Source organism: Rhea pennata, chromosome 10 (assembly GCF_028389875.1).
Source record: "Rhea pennata isolate bPtePen1 chromosome 10, bPtePen1.pri, whole genome shotgun sequence".
NCBI classification, from domain to species: domain Eukaryota; kingdom Metazoa; phylum Chordata; class Aves; order Rheiformes; family Rheidae; genus Rhea; species Rhea pennata.
Window position 1 is genome coordinate 7,445,470 of NC_084672.1, and position 20,355 is coordinate 7,465,824.

The 20,355-nt window shown below is 43.4% G+C and overlaps 1 protein-coding gene across 2 annotated transcripts in view; it reads right to left on the reverse strand.

The window, feature by feature from the left end:
• Nucleotides 1-20,355, reverse strand: part of SLCO3A1 (solute carrier organic anion transporter family member 3A1) — a 153,141-nt gene that overhangs the window by 108,991 nt on the left and 23,795 nt on the right. For both annotated transcript variants that reach the window (XM_062583304.1, XM_062583305.1), the window contains exon 2: nt 18,676-19,141. In XM_062583304.1, coding sequence (XP_062439288.1) covers nt 18,676-19,141 — 466 coding nt within the window. The remainder of the gene's footprint in view (nt 1-18,675; nt 19,142-20,355) is intronic.

Consider the following 20,355-nt stretch of genomic DNA (forward strand, 5'->3'; position numbering starts at 1 on the left):
CCTCCCTATAGCTCATCACAGCCCAGATGCTCTGGGGTGCGGTGTAGAGGATGCTTCAGGGCTGGATGCTTTGGCAGGCCCCAAGGCTGCTGGCACTGCTCTCCGTGCAGCTGAGCTCTGCACAGGGACTCTCGCTCCCAGCTGCTCCTCACCTCTCCCTAGTAGAGGTTACGGCCTCGCCTCACACGTGTCAGCAAAACTGCTTGCATAACCACCCCCTAACCCGGATCTGTCAAAGTGATCCACGCCACCTTTAATGCTTTAAATAATCCATCTTTGCTAAGCAAAGAGGGCTAGGGGCATGATTACCTGAGCAGTCCTGCCAGGAGAGCTGGTGGGATAGGGACATCCGCCCTTGGCTTACCTGCAGCCAAAACCTGAATGGAGCCAGAGCGTCAGACAGGAGCACCAGCACAGGAGGTGACGACAAACCCCGGAAGGGCCCAGAGGCTCAGCACAAACCCGCTTGGGGTGGAAAATGAAATAGAATTGGGTGATGAGGAACACAAAGGAAAAAGGACCGAGGTGGGGAACATGAAAATTAAGAGAAAGAGGTTGACCCACAGATAAAGCATAGAAAGAACTAGTAGAGGCATCTGTGATCCTCCCTTTCACTCTGGGGAAAGCAGTTGTAACAAGATAGCCCCGCTTTCAGCTGTCCTGACTTGTCCATTTAGTTCCCAATATCAGATGGTATAAACAGCCCGAAAAGATAACACCATCCATTAGAAACCATATGCCATTTGGAAGCCTTGGAATTAAGTTGACTTTGCAATCCTACAGTAAGCAGGGGAAGAAAATATGTAAAAAAGCCAGTGGGTTAAAAGGCAGGAACTCCCTCAGTGCAGGAAACAGCTTGCATTTAGCTGTGCTGCACAGCTCGAAGACTAAAGCTTAAGCCGTGATATTAAGGTTCATACGGCTGAGAAGATATTGGCATTTGGGCAGACGTCAGCAATTCTTTCAAGCGATTTACGGATATTGAGGGCTGGAAAGTCAGAAGCATTTCTGCTGTGTAAAATGTGACATGCCAAAATGTTTATTTTGTGTTTATTAATGATGCTCCACATGACCCTTAAATACCAAGCTTCTTGCAAGGAATAAAAGGACGCCTGACCCCATGAACACATACCCCCACCCCGAGATCTCGTCCAGTTACGCTGATGCTCCCAGCTTCTTGCATTTATCCCAATCCGTGGTCCTTCGCAGGGAGTTTTGGACTTGCATGGCACCCACAAGTCCTAACCCTAAGTGACTCAAGGGAGAAAAACAATAGGAAAATATCTACTTTAGCCATTGTTACGGTCACAAGTACAGACCAGGTAATGAGTAGATTTTACCACCACTGATGATAAAATTGGAGGTGATGCACGACCAGCTCTGTTTCCTGTGAAATGATCAGCTCGTGTCCTCAACAATTATTTTAGCCCAATGACCTCCCCCCAAACGGGTGCTTGCTTCCCCAAAAGGCATGCGGAGGAAGCGGGACAGGACGGAGCTGCCCACCGCCAAGCTCTGCACGGGAAAGCGGCCAATTCCCACGGCACGGCGAGATCACTGGCTTCACTGACTTTGCTGGGTGAGTTGGGACCCTGGAGGCCAGAGCTGCCCAACAGAGGTTGCTTTTAACCTTACTGAAAATAACAAGCTTTTTAGCTGCTGGCCAAATATAAAATGTCACTTTCATCCTAATTTTCAGGCTTGGGCACAAACGTTTGTTTTTCAGAAAATGCTCTGGAAAGACTTTGCCTTCTGTTCAGATGGGTACAGCCAAGACCTAGAAAAAAAATTCACCAGAACTGACAAAAATTGATTCTACCCCTTACAAAATTATACTTATGACTTCATCGAATGTAGAATGTTAAAACTTGGAAAATGAAAGCAGAAAATGGCTTTTTTTTAAAAAAAGGTATATACACACACACATATTATAACCAGTATTTCTGCTGTATGAAAAGCATGTTAAAGTCATTCCTCTGTTCAGAAATCAATATTTGCGGTAATTTTTATTAAAAAAAGAATTTAACAAACTACTTCTACTTTGAAGCTAAAAAAAAAAAAAAAAAATGCTAAAACAGTTGAAAAAATAGGGAGTGTATCTTACTTAAGGCTAAAGCATGCCCAGCTGCATTAAGAACACAGAAGCAGGAAGGAGAAACTCAGTCCCCAACTTCGGGTCCTTTGGATGCCATAGGTCCAAGAAACCCTTTCTTCCCTCCCTGCTAAAATTCCCAATGCCACAAAAGGTAAAAGATAAAGGTGCAGCTCCTGCTCCAGGAGCTCAGGCTGAGTGTGCAAGGGCAGCACACCGCACTTGTTGCAGTTGCTGATAGCTCCCACTGCACATAAAGCTTAGCATCAGTGATAGCAAGGCTCTGCACCACCCCAAAATGGGCCAGGACCACAAGGCACTGATGAACCTTCAGTTATTAATAACCTCCTTTGCTCCCTAGAGAGATGACATTAAAAAAAATTATTTTAATTTCCCTTGAAGTTACTTGGGAAACTATCTTTCTAATATAACCTTGGGCATTCGTCTGTGCTTTTTCCTCTCTCTTTTTTTTTTTTTTTTTTTTTTTTTTTTTTTTTTTTTTTTTTTATAGCCCAGAATTTCCCCTGAAGGGAGCAGTAAAACAGTTGTCCGTAAATGGAGATTTACTCAGCCACCAGTTGTATGCAAGTGGGATTAGATCATTGTCGTCATTTTTAAAGCATCATGGGCGTATGCACAGTGCCACACAAATGAAGCTGCATCAGACAAATAACAGGTCACCCATCCAAAAGGGCTTATATTAATTATGTTAATCCGGTATAGGCAGAGGAGTGTGATTAAACAATCTCAGCTGCTTGGGATTTGGCTGTTACCCAGCAACAGTCCAGTACAACTTGTATTTGAAGTGCATGTTTAAGGGGGATACTCTAATCACTTAACTTCAACTAAAGCCAGGGGCCCCTGATAGACACCCCTTGGCACAGAAGCAGTCCTTGGAGAGCAGCATCTCTAGAGATGAATCCTGCAAAGGAGCCTGCCTCTCTCTTGACTGCCATGAATCCAAGGATGCTCAGCTAGGAACTTAAAGTTAGGAAGTAACTGCAATTTAACGCCCAGAAGTCTCTTTAAGGAAGACAAGAGCCACAAGCTCAGTACTAAATTACAACACCAACCTGTTTTCTATATGCCTGCACAGGGCAGAACATACCTCTTAAGAGCAGGGAGCAAGACTCAACCACACTGATCCTTACTCCAACATTCAGAGTTAAATTTAGGCTCCTTCTCCAGCAGCCCCCCCATCGAAAGGGGCTCATCCTCCGGACGCGGAGGAGCCTATTATCTGACTATGATTTAAGGGTCACCTTCAAATCTTCCATTTCTTCACTTGTAACAGCAGTTGTGAGTGCAGTCAGCTGAAAAAGGATACAGATCCGCAAGCCGCAGCACTGTCAAGTGTCTGAGCTGCACTAGCCTGTGTCAAGGGGCTCAAACGCCTGTCTAGTTCGTGTTGCAGACACGGTTCTGCTCTGTGATTTTTAAACAAATCTTTTCTCTACCAAATCACGTGTCCCAGACCAGCAGAAAAGATCCTTCAGGCTACTGGAGCCACTCTGTGCTATATATGCAGGTTGGAACTAATAAGCCTCTAACTTTGGTAGGAGTTAAGCAGCGCGAATGGCTCAGTATTGCCCCCATCCTTCTCACCACCCCATGGCAATAAGAACCAGGGCAGAACGGTACAAAGAACAGAAGATGGGGGCTCTGCAAAACCAGACCCTCAATCACCTCATCCACTCCCCACCTTACAGCTGTAAGACCAGCGTCATGGCACCGGTATGCGTTAAGTGTGCTTGCAGTCCCCCCAAAGCAGAGGGGGGCATGTGGAGTGACACAGCAGGCTGTAAGCTTGACTCTGCTCCTGCCCTTTCAGCATGGCAATCGGTCATCTCAGCTTTGACCCAGCTGGCAGCAGATCCTCACCTCTGCAGCGATGACCCTGCTGATTTACTAGACACCTGTTGTTATAAGAGCTTAGCTCATTTATGCGCTCTTTCTCTGGCAGGCTGTCTCCCATCCAAAGGCACCTCCCAGGGAAAGGGAGCAACAACCCTGAGTCACTGCTAGCAGGGACCGGGAACTCTGTCCACCCACAGAGCAGCTTTCACAGGCTCGCTTGGTCATACACGTAATTTCTGGCAAGCAAACAAGTTATGTGCTATCTAATACAGATTCAGAGAAGAGCTTCCAGAAGCAGTGAATCATCTGCTGAACTTTAACTGGTGACAATGGTAGTAGGGGCTCCTCTGTGCAGCTGGGTGGGGCACTGGGGCTTGCAATGAACAGACCCTGAAGCACATTTTGTGGGACATGAAATAGGAAAGGTCTACTCAAAACATCAAATTCCATCCCTGCACTGACATGCCACAAAGCAAGACCTTAAATCTAAAGGGATCCACTAAAACAAACTCCATTCCTCCCCACTCCCCCCTCACATCTTCCTCAGGTAAGTCTCCAGGATACTGTGGAGGAACCAGCAAGTTGAAAACATTCTCTTAACCAAGGATGAGACCCCAACCCTTCTTTTGCCTGCTCAGGGCAATAGAAAATAATCTTTGAAAAGGCAGGTCTGAGAAATGCTCCATTGCTAAGACTCCTGGCCAGAAAACTGAGGCAGTAATTCATACATCACTTCCATGTAGAAGACAGCAGGAACATGACTAGAGGCTGTGTCTAAATCCTCAATCCCATTTGGTAACTGAAAGGCTATGTGGGACAACTCATTTCTGTCTCAGCAAGGGGGATGGGACAGAAATCTGGTAAAGTCAAAGAAACACTCCTCACACTCAGGAGAGGCAGGAATCAGAGTCAGTGCTTGGGAAGTACCTGAATAATGCACCTGAAGATGACTTTCACTGAAATAAGGTTTGCAATCTGCCATTTCACAGTAAGGTAGAAATCCACATTTACGCAAGCAGGCAAGGATGTGAAAGCACAGCCATCTCTAATACCTACTTTGTGGTGGTTAATCTCAGTGTAGCCTGTTAAAAACACCAAATGTGCATTTTTACTATACCTGTCATTCCCAGAACCTCAGCTCTAACAGGGGTGCTTTTTAATGAGTTCCTGACAGTTAATTTATTCAAGGTTTTCATTTTGTTCCAAAAGTCTGACATCCCCAGAATCAGAAGCAGCAATGATTTCCTCAGGTCAGCAAAACAAGGCAAATAGTTTTTACTTTTCACTCTAACCCTAGAAAAGGAAGGCATAATTCACCCTCACACAAAGGCAGAAGTACTCTCAGCCATGTGGCTGGGAAGGAGTTTTGCTCTGTAGCTGTATGCCATCATCCAATTCACAGTTGGAAGTTTTCCAGTTTATACAATGGCCATATGGGGCATAAAAAAAGAAACAAAACCAAAAACAGCATTTCCTTCCTCTAGAACTTCCAACCTCAAAAAAATCAAAAACCCAAATGACAGCCAAAGAGTAAAACAGTAGGCAGTAGTAGTCTTGAAATTAAATAAACTGTTTTTTCTTAGGAGTTTCTACTCAGTGCAGTGTCATCAGCACCCATGATCAGTGTAGCTATGGGCAGAAAACAAGTATCAATGAGTTGGAGGCAGTAATTAGTAATTAATTGGGATCTCTGGGGGAACTAGGACCCTTAGCATGCTCCCTATCTCTCTTGACATCACCTCCACTCCCCAAAACATACCGTTTGTGCACAAAACAAGCTTGTCCAGCAAGAAAATGGAGGCCACATGCATCCTAAGGTCCAGAAGGCGGCACACAGGAACGCCTGAGAATCACCTGGTGATTTTGAGATCCAGAAAGGCAACGTTTCGCTCAGATTCTTCTTAGACCTGTACTTCCCAGTTATTGATCGAAATAAGGAGCCTGAATCTCAACAGAAATTAAAGAGAAATTAAAATGTGAGGACCCAGTCTTCTGCAGACTTAATGGACATGGCCCACATCATGGTTTCTACTGGATCTGTTTAGCTCCAGTGCAACTTCTGTGACTTTCCATTCTGCCACGCTAATCACGCACTGATCCTCACCTCTGCGCTTCACCTTCCCGTTTCACTTTGCCTTTGCCAAAATCCTTACTCTTGCTTTTGTTGAATGCAGCCTTCGCTTGTGCAGATTTCCCAAATCCTCACTCGCCCCATCTTCAGTCACCTGCAACAGCTCCCCAATGCCCTGTAGATTCAATCTCAAATTGTCTTCATGGATTTCAGTGAGCGTCATGGGCTTTCTCTGGCGTATCTTTATCTGGCACTACACCGCCTCGCTCCCCTCCTACTCATTCCACTCCTCTGGCACAGCTCTGGAATTTACTGCCCCTCCGGGGCTAATAAAGCCCAAACTTGCTGATTTTAAGACACAGAAGAAGTCTCATCTGTTTACTCAGACTTCGGAATACCACAAGACAGCAGAACTAATTTATTCAGAAAGCTTCGCTCAAGCTGCCATGGTCTGCACACTGCTGGAGATTTTGGGGTGTGCAGACTGAGACGTGAGCTCAGAGCGATACACACAGGAGTATTCTATCAACACTGCATCACAGTTCCATTTTCACTTCTGTTTACCTGAAATTTTCACTTCTGAGCTTTTATGCATAAGCAAAACCCATATAAAACCACGTCACATAATGAGACACTTTGCTGTAATCTCTGCTTGCTGCTCAAGCCTGTGCCACATCTCCCCTTCTCCTGGGGCACGTACCTACCAGTCTGAGGAGTGATTAGCATGCTCCTAACAGCAGCAGCAGAGTCTAGCAGCCCAAAGGCAAGGCCAGGCTGACAGCAGAACAGTCACCTCCAGCAGCAGGGAAATCTTTGACTGGCAGACACCACTTTCAAAACACCTTTGCTCCAGGAGTGCTTGCAGTTTCACGTCCTCAGCACCATTCCTGCAGCCTAGAAGCCACAATCCTGAGCAACCAGGCAATCAAAGTTGGCATCAACATGGAAGAACACCACACTCAAAGAGAAAACTTCATAGCCTAACTAGATGTGAAAAACCACACAGAATTGTGGAATTCAGTACCATTTCTGTTGTGTAGGCTATAAGCATAAACGAGTTTCAAATGCAACTGGATCTGGGGCTCTAGGTGCCACAGGGGGCACATTCCCTGTGCTGGGGGCTCCCAGGAGTTGGGTAGGGAGCTGCACAAGGTATGATGCCCTTAGCCCATTTCTTGCACCTCACTTACCACTATGCACAGAGTTGATCTTAGTTTAATCGCTCAACCCTTGGAGATCAAATAAAGATAGTTTGCAGAGGTGGAGTAGGGTAATGCTAACAGACAAGAAAGCCACACACATTAACCACTTTGACAGAAGGAAGAGTTGTCAGCACCCACACAGGCTACGTTGCTTAGCAGGAATGCAGTGAAAATACCGTCTCACAGCGAGAGTGGGGCATCAAAAGTCAGAATTCCTGGGTCTATTTCAATCCTCCCACTTAACTCGCTTTACAACCCTGGAGACCTTGCTGAAGGAAGAGTATTTGTCTAACCTATGCTCAGCTTTGGTTTTGCTTCTTCTGATAAGTACCTCCAGTATGCTAAGCACCTACTATGACGCTGTATCAAGTTACAAAATAGACATGATTTCCATTTGACATGTAATTCTCATGAGCACAGGAGGGTAAGCAGAGTTTGGAAAACAAAAAGTGTGTTTTCCTAGATCAGACGACAGCTGGGAAAGAAAAAAGTAAATTTATAAATATGAGTAGTCACACTGGTCAGAACAAGATCCACCAAGCATGAATGCTTGTGCAAAATTTTGCAGCTGTTCCAGCTGATCAATAGGAGGTATTAGCCCTCCCTACAACCTTTTACCTGCTAGCTCCTGTGCAAACCTCTTCTTCTCAACTTCAGCAGAAGTTCTACAAGTGTTTTAGTCTAATTGGTCACAACACTGCCCTTTAGTTTAGATAGCTGCAAAGATGCCCCTTAGTCACTCTACAAAGCAGCATGCTTGTCCACCACAACAAATACAAGAACACTCTACTTTTACAGAGGACAAACAAAGATCACATCGTCATAAACAAGACAATAAAACATCTTTACACTTACATTGTAAGGGCCTGAGCTTGTGTCAAAAAAAACACAGGAGGGAAGAATTATTTTTCTTCCCCTTCTTTTCATTACATCATCTTGTAACGGAGGGGAAATGCACCTAAACCAAGCCACTAAGCTCCAAATAAGCAGAAAGCCAACAGGTGACTGAAGATGTGGTCAGCAAAGCATTAACCAATGCTCAAAACCCTTCTTGGTAGCACAGCTCTGGGCATAGGCAGTCCACTACCCACATGCCACCTCCCCTTTCAGTTCCCACAATGCACTCTTCATAACCCTGCAGATAGAAAGCTTTCTCTAGCAAGTACTATTCTTTTGATGATTGGCTTGATTGAATTTGGATGTCCATATGTTGTTAGCTGATGGCTAACAAGATACAGGTGGTCTTTCATCATGAGGGTAATTGGCCTCTGCAGCAATGACTAATGCAGCAAAGCTGTCCCAGTTGCCTTTTTTCCTAGTATTATTTCTTTTCAACTCTAATAAGCAACATCACCGTCTCTTACAAACAGTTACAGCAGGAATGGTTTGTCCAACTCTGAGGATAGGAATGTAAAGCAAACTAGTGAAAAAATGAGAATAGTAGAGGGAGACAAGTCAGGAAAGAACTGGTGTTCATCTTGCCTTTCTTTTTATCTAAACTCCTGAATTACTCCTATTGTTTTGGTCTACTGCTTTTAGCCACCCCCTTGGCCTTGGAACAGGGTCAGTCTGGTTTAGCTGCAGTGAATTACTCTGAGATATTTAAGCCAAAGAGCAACATGACCTGTTGCTAATACCAATTTGAGAGACTACTGAAATTCTCACACTTCAGTTGGTCAACAAAGGGTCAAACATGGATAGCCTCTTCCAGACAAAATTCCCATTATTTAAATCAAAAGAGGACTTAGTGAGAACAAGCTTTCTCTATGGAAAAGCCAAAAAACCTCATTAGCAGCACAGTTAACAGACTGGCTGTACCTTGGCAAAGAGAATCCAGCAACAGAATTTCCAAGTGCTTTTAAAATAGTAACATTGAAGGCAGAAATTTAGGAGCCAGATCCCAAATGTTGAAGTCAAGGCAAAATTTTAAAGCCAAGAGGAGAACAAGCTGAATAACCCCAGACCACCCAAGCACAAGCATTTGCAACTCCTGGGCCCTTCTCCTCAGGTTGCTTTGGCACACCGAGCTTCCTTTTCCCAGCGCCTGTAACACCCACACTGCCGGCCTTCAGCATTCCCTGACCCAGCTCTGAAATCAGTCCCTTCTCAGGTCCACACAGGCTGCTGTTTAGAAGTGAACTACCAGCAAGGAAAAAAGCAACATCTCATCCCTTCCCTGAGTCCATAGCTCTGCTGGTTCCCTCCACACTTCCCACGTTAAAAAAACATAAGGAGGTCAAAGCCTCAAGAACTTAATGCCAGGGTGAATCAAATTCTTCACCTGGAAGAGGAAGATAGCCTTCACCTCTCCCTGGCATAGTTTTCAGCTAGAGTTTCTGGAAAGCACCTAAAGGCTAATTTCACCTTTCTCAAACTCAGTTCAGATTCTTTACAGAGCATTTTCTTTGTGATAGCAAATCCAGCTGAGAAGATGTAGTTGATCTGACAGCTAATAAGTGACAAGTTCGCCAGTGGGGAAACACCTTGACATGACTGCGCAGGCTGGTTTCCCACCAATAGTATGGACAGGGCTCAGAATTAACCAGGTAGACCTTCGGTAGATTAAATCTCAGCACTGATAAATCCATCAGTTAGGAGGTTTTAGTTTGTCACATACACTGCCCTCCCCTTGGAACCCATATACCACACTAGTAAAGGTCTCCCATTCACCAGACTCCACTAATCAGCATGTAACAAGGCACTACAGAGCAACTGATGTCTTTTGCAAGATGCCCATCATTTGCAGCCTTATTTCCAAACACAGCTGCCCCTCAAAAACCAAGTTATGCCAGTTCAGCTACCCACTTTCTCCTCCAAGTCTGTCACATGCAACCCCATACTTATGGGCACACACAGGGCTGCTCTGATGTCTCCATAGTAGCTCTGCCCCTTGGCTTCCCAAAACACCATTGAGCCATGTCACACCTGCTTCATGTCACGGCTGTTCCCTTGGTGGTGTTATTAATTTAAGAAATTACTCAGGTTCACATACTGAGGCTGTCGTATTAGTCAGTGACCTTTTGGACATCTCATACCTGTTACACAGCCTTGAGAACTTCTCCTCTAGCACTCGTTCTGACACCACTCCTCAGTCCCCCTCTCAGCAGCCCGTGAGGCCAGCTCCTTCTGTCCGCTCTGTTCTCACAGGGAGCCCTAAGGGAGCTCTGCCGAGCTTTGACCACTGACCTACACAGAGCCACCAATGCACAGCAAGGCAGTTGTGACAGAACTGCAACTTAACAGCAGCTTTGGCAGACAAGGGCTGCCAGGCCCCCGGAGTCCATAGACCGTTGCTCGGTGTTTACTTTCATGGCACTACTTCGTAAAAACAAATGCTTGCAGGTGGTTACTTGGATACTATGCACCTGGCACACAAAGGATGTAAAGGCAGAGCAAGCTGGGCACCTGAGGCTCTAGGAAGCCCACAGACACCTTACCCCTCTGAAGGGCAGAAAATGAGTTCAGCACATCACCCAACTACAGAAAAGGCAGGTCTGATTCTCTTTAGATCAGCAGATCCAGAGGTTCATCCCAGAGGACATTGCCTACAAATATCACAGAAATGGCACACTGGCTCTCGCAACATGTGACAAAAGCCTGTGAGGAAGCAACAAGGAAGGCAGGTCATGTACCCTCAGCAGAGAGCTCACAACTAAATGCAGTGTCCGTGAACAAGCTGCACATGTTCTTACACTGCCATATGAAGCACCTTACCTTCATAATACCATTACTCAGATAACTAAGTAACAGGAAGCCAAAGGCAGAGAGCTTTGCAGTCCAGCAGCCTAGCTTTTGCTGTGGGTCACAGCAGGTCAGTCATGCAGTGCGCAGCAGCAGCGGCGGTCCAAGGAGCCGCTGGCATCCCTTAACACCACATCTCTGTGCTGATGCATGCTTTGCTAAGCCCCGTTGGCATTAGGCATGTGTGCTTGTGTGAGGACATATAATAAGGCAGCATCCATTTGTGATTTTTGAGGTAACGATCATCTTTTAACCCTATTTCCAAGGCTGCCTGGCAGAACAAGTACACCAGCCTCTCTGACCTCCAAGACAGCAAAGCAGAGAATGACATTCAAGTCCTCTGTCCAATGCTTGCACTTTTAAGCAGGCACAACACAGCCTTCAGTTCCTGACATGATCAACTCAGCACCTTCCAATCTATTTAATTAATTTCAGGACCCTTAGGACTGAGGGGGGTGTGATACATCCTGGCCTTCACACACTTGCCATCTGAATGCAAGCAGCTCTCTCCCACGGCGCTGCTCTAAAGAAGCTGCCATGAAGAACGAGGCATACATCAGGTTCTCCCAGTTTATGATCATTTTAAATACACTACAAAAAGACCTACATTCAACAAATTTTTTTCTTTTTAAAAGAGTTAGCAAATCCCTGGCAAGTCAAAAAAAAAAAAATCAGCTGCAAAGTACACAAAGGACGCATAGTAACATGGAAACAGATCCTACCCTCAATATGTTCTCATGCAAACAGTCATTTCTGTTGAACCCAAGTTTTATTTACTCAGCTTGTAACAAAAAAAAAAAAAAAAAAAAAAAAAGAAAGAAAGAAAAAGAAAAGAAAAAAAAAGCTATTAGCAGAAGGTTAGGGTAACTGGAGCAATTGCTGTAAAATAATGATGCCCATAGCAGTTATGACTTTGTGCATATATACATTTAATTGAATAAATACATCCATTTAGCTGCCTCCTTTCACAATTCAGCCTGCCTGCAGTGGGAAAGGTTATTTCTATTAATTGATTATTGTTACTGCTCTAAAACACCCTACACACTTGTTTCCATTTAATTTTCCAGGATATTACCAGTGGCATTGTAAAAGGGACATGTGTAACCAAGCCAGCCCTGCTGACACACAGCAAATGAGAACACAAATCTCTCCCCAGAGCAGGATGATTTATTATGAAAAGACTACAAGTTATCAATGCATTGGTAGGTTAGGCCAGCGTAGTTAATACTGGGATAGCCACATGAAGCATGCAATTTAATCCAATCTGATAGTCCACAGGGAAAACGCAAGCAAGAAGCAAATCTGATGCAGACACCTTTCAGTAATGAACAGGCATCGCTGCACTCATGTTGGCAACGGCACTCCTTTTAGTTTCGTGTTAATACTGTGTCTTTCTCAGGCCCTTGGAGATTTTGGGGCACAAAGGAAAGGCTCTCCGAATCTCCCGGAGGATGCATTTAACCAGGAAAAACGATTAAAGCATTGTCAAGTCTTTAGGCTAAAAATACTACATACTTGTAAAAATCACATGCACCAGTAAGGAGAAAAGTATTTCTCTGGAGTGTGTGTTCACATTCGGCACATGCACATGTCCACGTCCACATGGATGGGGGACAAACCTGCCGAGCAGTTCTCGGGTACTCAATGAGCACAGGGGAAATGCAACAAGTAAGCGATTTTTCTATCCAGAAGATCCACTGTAAAAGAAATAACAGAAATAGTCTTTAAAGGAGAAAGAGCTGAAGAAAACACAAGGCTGGCTGGATCTGAAGCAGATGAGCTCAGGGAAGCAGCATCGAGCGGGAAGGGCTGCAGCAAAGCAGGTCCTGCAGTGACATTTGCCAAACGGGCACATGAGCATAGCAGGAGGAGCACTGCCAGGTTGGACAGGCTGCAAGGAACCGAAGGGAGAAGCAGCCAGGACAGACAGACCTCTTGCAGCAGAGTCGCACAGTCCTCTCGAGAGCTTCTCCAAGACCTTCCAAATCAACACAGAAGCAATAAGGCAGAGGGCCTCAAAAGGCCAGTGATGTGACTAACACGCTGCAAGCAGAAAAATGTTTCCCTTCACCACAGCTTAGAAATGTTGGTTCAAGCACATTTCAGGAAGTTCTAGAGAAATTCAGGAAGGGCAAGACTAAGCAAAATGCACTCATCTTTCCTGCAAGAAACTTTTCAGCAGCCAAAGACTAAATAAATTAGCAAGCAACTACTTAAACTAAGTGAACTTCCTTGCAGAGAAAGTAAAAATAAAATCACAGAACAAAGATATTCTACAGCATTGGGAAGGGACAAAAAACAATGCCACAGGTCAATATTTTTTGTGAGTATTCAGGGAGCACTCGCTATCTTTACATAGTACCAACCATGCTTCAGGTATCAGGCTATGTAAAGAACAAGAAAACATATTTCCAGCATAAAAGCCAGGCATTTCAGTAAGAACTCTGCTCTTTCAGCTCCAAAATAAGGACCACATTTCTCAGAATTACATGGCACGTCCCCCAGGAAACAATTTTGCAAATTTGGAAATGATGGGATATATTTATTATTCTGAAGGTGCTCCATTTGCTATTCTGCACTCTTTCAAATATAAGTTACGTACAAGAACATGGTTAGAAAAACTGAGTTTACCCTGCAGATGCTTGAGGTGTTTCATGCCCATTTTTTTTTGGCTTTCTTCTTAATGTCACAGAATATTTTCACTTCTGTTTTCAGTAAACCAGAAGCCCTATTCCCTAAAGTGTTTTCTTCTTTCAGCATTTATTGATGAGCCCTAATATACATAATATCTGATAAATATAAGATGAACGGTTTCAAGGTTCACCAGCAATTGCTTTGCTTGCCAATATGATGGATTTTACAGTAGAAATTCAAGTGCAATTCATTGTACTGCCACACACAATACGTTGACTGAAACTGGTTATTTTGTCATCCTGTGGTAGTAACTTGCTATTAACCCACTACCATAGATACTAACTCTGATTTAATTCTTGTCAGTAGAGGAAATGCTTCTGTTTCTCACGAATACAGGGATTGCTGTCATTTTGACTGACGTAAGCTACCATAAGTGATTTTTCAGACAAATTTATATGCAGAGACTGCAAGATTCCAATTAGAACATATTTGTCTTCCCATACAGCAAATCTTGAGCTGGTGCGTAAAGCAAGCAAGAGCTCACCAGAAGTAAGCTTAAGCATTTTTCTGGAACTGTCATCACAAAAAAGTGTTTCTAGAACCAGAAGCAGTAAGTCCTGAACTCATGGGGTATGCATCCCTGAAGTTAAAGTTAAGGAGACAGGTTCAGCAATTTAAAAGAAAACTCAAATCCATTAAAGACCAATGCAGCATCCTTCCAAACGAGCAGAGCATCAATATCAATTTCCTGCATCAATAGGAGACAGAACAATAGCAACTTCCTCTATTATATAGAGCCCTTAATCGTCCCAGATCATATATTCTGGCTCCCAGAGGCTATTTATTCCGCTCTATAGGTAACCACATCCTAGACAAGGCACAACAAATTTTAACAGTAAATGTTATATGCTACAGGAAGTCCAGAAGGTGCATTATTACATTAATATATCACATTACTGCACTAGCTGTAACTGAGCACACAAACCACTGCCGAGAGCAACGTGGGCACTCCAGTAACCAAAAACACTCGCTAGCTCTTCTTTATCTGAGAGACAGCAAATCCATATAACCACCGTCAGAGTTGGATTTCTTCCCCCCCCTCGGATCAGCTCCGCAGTGCCTCTGATCCCCCTAACAAAGTCTCCATTGATTTCAATGGAACTCAGCAAGACCCATCAGAAAATGGACTAAAGAAAAGAGAAAAACGTCAAGTGAGTTATTAGCGGGTAAAGAAAGGAACTGTGTAGTCCTCAACATGCTTTTCCTCCTTTAAAATAAACGATGCCACAAATTGAGGGAGTCCTTTGACGTTATTGAAGCTGCAGCAATAACGAGCCCTGCACAACCTTCAGGAAGGAGGAATTCCTCCACTCAAAATGATGAATACTGATAGATACACAGGTAAAATTAGCCTAACTGCTCTGAAATCTTTTAACGGGAATTCAGATCTCTGTTATATCTGACAGCAGATGCAAATTGAGAGATAAGCAAGTAGGCAAATAAACCAGCACCAAAACAGAAGATCTTCCCAGCTTCAAAGAGCTAACTTCAGGGGGTCTTCAGCCCCTCACCTTTGTGTTGAACAGGCTCTTGGATGCTGAAGTGGAAGGAAAATACATTTCCCATCATTAGTGAGCGCAGACATGGCCACCCTATTTCTCTAATCCTGTTATGGCGCAAACATGTTTTTTTTGAACATCCTTTGGTGCATGCCTTTGTGCATGTTTCTTTTTGATTTGATTTGCCCTCAGCTACCACAACACAGCCCTCTTCCAAGGGCTGGTTACTACAGCAACAGAAGATGTTTGAGTTTGGTAGCAACATCTTGCAGGCATCAAAAAAAAAAAAAAAAAAAAAAAAAAAACCACGAATGTATCTGCTCCTAGCTCAAGAAATATGAAAGTACATGTTGGCAGCTCACGCCACAGAGATCTTCTTACAATATTTCTCTTCGTTTCTCTAATTACAAAACCCCGTGAATTCCCACCTCCTTGGCACGGCACCAAACCTGAACAGCCTCTGACTTCAAAGGATGCATGGCAGAGGTTGATGGCCCTTCATCTCCCATGTGTCCGTCACTGCAAAAAACCACCACATGCAAAGTTTGATGGACTTCACCGCCAGAAATGTATTATACCCCACAGATGCTGTCATCTTTCACTGCACTTTAAAATTCCATGGAGTATACATGAAATTCAACATTCCACATGCATAGATTTACACTTATACAAAGAAATGCAAGGTGTTTAAAAGTCTTCCCATGTTGTGACTCCTCAGTAGAAAGACTATATTAGATATATAAAGTTTCTGCACTCAACTCTGGTACAACTCAAAGGGAAAGAAATAAAAAATCCTCAGCGGGTAAAGCTATTTCTAACTCACTGCCTTGGGACACAAGAGCATTTTTATTGCAGGCAAACAATTACTAGTACTTAACTGTCAGGTAAGAGATGACTTCTTCCTCCCAGCTACAATACAGCACCTGTGTACTTAAACTCAGCAATACACTGAAGACTGCAGTGACTGGTTAATCTGATCACTTCTTAGCAGCAGCTAGACAGGACGGAAAGCTCGGCCAGACTGCCACCACTGTTATGAATGAGTTTATATCCTGAGCTCCAGAACAACCTATGCCAAATTTACTCCTGATTTGAAAGGTTTGGGGATAAATTCCTTCGTTTTATTTAGTTACCTTAGCAGCAGATGCTACTGAATGAGCGTGCTACTATGAGAAAGCAAACAGATACAAGCATTGCACAGTGACAATACACACACTGCATTCATTTTTTCCTGTGAAACTGAGGAGAATAAATCAGGTGAGCTGCTCAGCCAACTTTCTGCTGAAAACTGCAATGATGACACGAAAAATAATCACTTAAATAAAAATCTGAGCAAATAATTTTCAACTACATTTTAAACTGAGGAGTTTGACCTCCTCTCAAGTACATCTCTTCTCCAGTTTGTGAATATTTCCACCAGCTTCTTCACCATTTATATTCATTCACAAAATAGACGTTTTCCCTGATGATTTTTTCATGTTAGCTTTTATTTTTACTAACCAAATTGATCGCAGCTTGATGCGAGAATTAATCGTTCAGTGTCTGAAAAACCTACTTGTGATAGATAGGCTGCGACAGGGCAGATATTAAATTTCATTATTGCTATGGCTGATTGTGTGCACACAGTCTTCTCCAACCCATAACTCATACCTAGAAATTCAAATTACGATTGTAACAGACAAAGCCAGTAAACCAAACTCCCCCAAAATGCTTGTTTTCTTACTTTGCCTGCAGAAAGGAAATCTATATAGTTAGAAGTATATATAATCTGAAGGAAAAAAATCATGAAGAAACCTTGAGCAAGCAGAAATAGCTTTTGGCAGTATTTTCCAAGCTACAATTGAGCTGCCAACTTTAAGGAAGTTATTTTAGCATACAAGATAAATGTATCTAAGGAATAAGAATCACTCTTCCTGATGTTCCTTGCATGCACCCTTGTCAATTCTGCTCCCAGAAATGAAGCATTGCTTTAAAAAACACCCACGGAATTAACTGAAAGTTTCACATTTTCTATATAGCTATTTTATCATAAATAATCTTAAAATCACTGTTAAACCTGGCACATCATTTACAGTGTTCACCAAGTTGCCCCAGTGAATTCAGTCTCATTATTCACCTTTGTACAATATCCTGTATTTTATACATCATCCTTCTCTGTCCAGGGGATCCCTTGCAAGCAGTTACAGAATGAAGCGTAGATATATAAGAGTCCACAAATAAAGCTAAATGCTGAAATACTATGATTTTATGCTCATTACAAGATGACATGGAGACACTTTGCACATGTAAAAGAACCATTTTAAGTAGCAGAGAAAGACATCTAAGAATGCCATAAGAGTCTATATAGGCAAGTCTTTCCAAGCAGGCCTGCATATTATCCCCAGATACTACCATACAGAAAGTCACTGGAACTGTTCAGCTCCATTGGCTGTAGTCATATCACAGCTGTGGCCAGTTACTCTTGGGAGTTTGAGAAAAGTCTTCGTACACAAAAAGAAAAAGCCAATAAGACAGTCTATTGACAGTGAAAAGTCAAGTAAGGGATGAAGAGATAAGTGGATGCAGTTTTAGTTACTAGAAAAGAAACTATACTAATACGTCTAGAAGGAACACATGAATAGCAGCACACACTTCACTGATTTATTGCATGGAAGCCATTTATCTAATGACAAGTCTTGCAAAAAGGAGAATTAACCAAGCCAGCAAGTTTTTTAAAGAACGATTTTGCCCACAGCATCCTCTCTTGAAACCTGTTAAAAAGGTATCTCCACCCATAACCTATGAACACTACTCCAATTATGGAAATTTCATATCTTAACCATATGGAATAATTCTGCAACATGATCACCAGTATCATGAGTTCAACTTCTGGCTCCCTGTGTCTCAAAATAGACCTCACCAGCTTCCACATCCCATTCCATTACAGGGATCACATTATCTGGGGTCCAGCCACAGCATGCCAGGTTGCAGCACCTATTCCATAATAGGAGCTTGCTAAAATACAAAGGCAGTAATGACAAGATATGTACCTCTTCTTGGTCTCCCTATACAGCTATCACCATCCAGATGCTGACAAAAGCTCTAGAACAGGGAGGCTAGCACGGCAGCTTGGATAGGAAAAATGTTTATATCTAAAGCTGCTTGGAAATTCTGCAACTAAATCTCAGTAAGTTGCAGTAAGTGACGAGTACCATCAGAATTTAAAGCAATCTTAGCAAATACAATAAAAGGAGGCAGTAAGTGAGCATCTTCCCATTTGTCCACTAACCACTGGTGGTGGTGGCTGTCAGCCTTTGCCAATGCTACAATAAAAGGAAAATATTGCTGTGCTTCCCTGCAAGCCACAAGATCCATTGCTTGTGACTGTTAGGTATAGATAGCCAATGTCAAATTGCCCTCACAAACACACAGAGAAGAGGCCTTAAGGCATTGCTTCTATTGGCAAGTAAGACAAGAGCAAGGCATCAGCAGGCAAGGAGACCCTCAGGCACAGTCAGCGAGAAGTTCAGAGAGTCTTACCTATATACAGGGAGGAATCTTTCCGCCTCACATGGTCGTCAATGTAGGAAACTCCTAGGGGCTGGACAGGCGTAGCACCAATGCCTAGAAGAACCTGTGCTCCAATGAGCAGCAAATACATCATGTTGGTAGCAGTCCTATTCCTGCAGATAAGGTCCGGGTCTGGTCCCTCGTCACTGGTGGACCCGTTGGCAGCACACACATCCCTCCCTTCAGCCCCCCAGCGTATCTCCCCTGATTCATACTCGTACTGGTGGGTCAGAAATTCAGGCAGTGCAGAAAGGAGGGCGCCTAAGGCCATGACTATCCCTCCGCATCCTATCAAGCGTGGCCTGTGTCCTCGGGCTCCAAAGTAGCTCACGAAGAGGATGAGGGCCAGGTTCCCAATCTCGAAGCTGCTAGCAATGACTCCCACGTCAGCACTCTGAAGGTTGAATCGACGCTCTAGCGTGGTTAAAACACTCACCTGTAACAGAGAAATCCAGACACAATTACTTAAGAAATACAATCTGTATTCTCCATACAATCTGCTAAAGTGACAAACTTCTCCTTTCCTTTCTGCACAGAGGTGTGCAGCCCAAGCTAAAATCTGCAACAGGAAGCAAGAGAAGTTATCCGGCTTTTTCAGAAACAGATGCTACAGAACAAGGATAAAACTGATAGGATCACGATGTGAACGATCACCCTAAAATCTGAATGCCACAGTATCATCAAGACCCTCAAAATAAGGCTCAGTGTACCACTTCTGAAAACTTCAGAATTTTTAATTTAAAACACACGTTTCTTTAACTTTCTATTGTACCCAGACACCTACATGCCAAAGATACCTAAACCATATTACAGTACTTGATGCCAAGGCATGATCTGCCCATTCAAATGCAGCCACGTAAAAAGATCCTAATAGCCAGTGACCCTGGCAGCCTACTACCTGTTTGAGCACATGCTCAACATTTAATTTCTAAATTTCCTGAATCCATCAGTATATTTGAGTGCTTACAGAAAGTCCATGGTTGGTTAGGCTCCGTTGGGGCTCCCTTTCTCTTTGAATGCACAGCCTTCACATTGCAAGCACTTTCCTCCAGAACCAATGAACACGACGCACCAAGAAACGCATCAGGCTAGGCACCTGATCTTTCTCTCCGAATTATCTGCAGTAACAAAGCCGTAGAAAATCTTGTGGGTATTTGGCACATCAGCATCAGGCCATGAAGTCAGTTTGAGACACTGATGCATAAATAGACAATTTGGCCAGCATAAAAGGCTTCTATTAAAGTATATAAATAAAAGCCTGATCAAATGGCTTTAACTGTTTGTAGATTACTTAATATCCAGGATCTTCACTTACACAATAATTTTGAGATTAACGAAGATTTAAAACTACAATGAAGAAGGAAAGAAACAAATTGGGGTTATTTACTATGAAGATGAGGGAGTTTCCCAAACCCCCAAAGAGTTTTCAAATATTTAGGAGATCACTGTAAAGAGAAATGACCTTTTCCGTATGTCCAAAACGGGCAGGACAAGAAGCGACAAGCTTAATGGGAGCAGAGATGCTTCAGGTTAAATACAAGGTGTTGGCAGGGGGAAAGCAGGGCTGTGAAGCACTGGAACGTGCTGCCTGGAGATGCTGTAGAGTCTGTTGCTGGAGGTCTAAAAGAGCATAGACAAGCATCTGTCAGC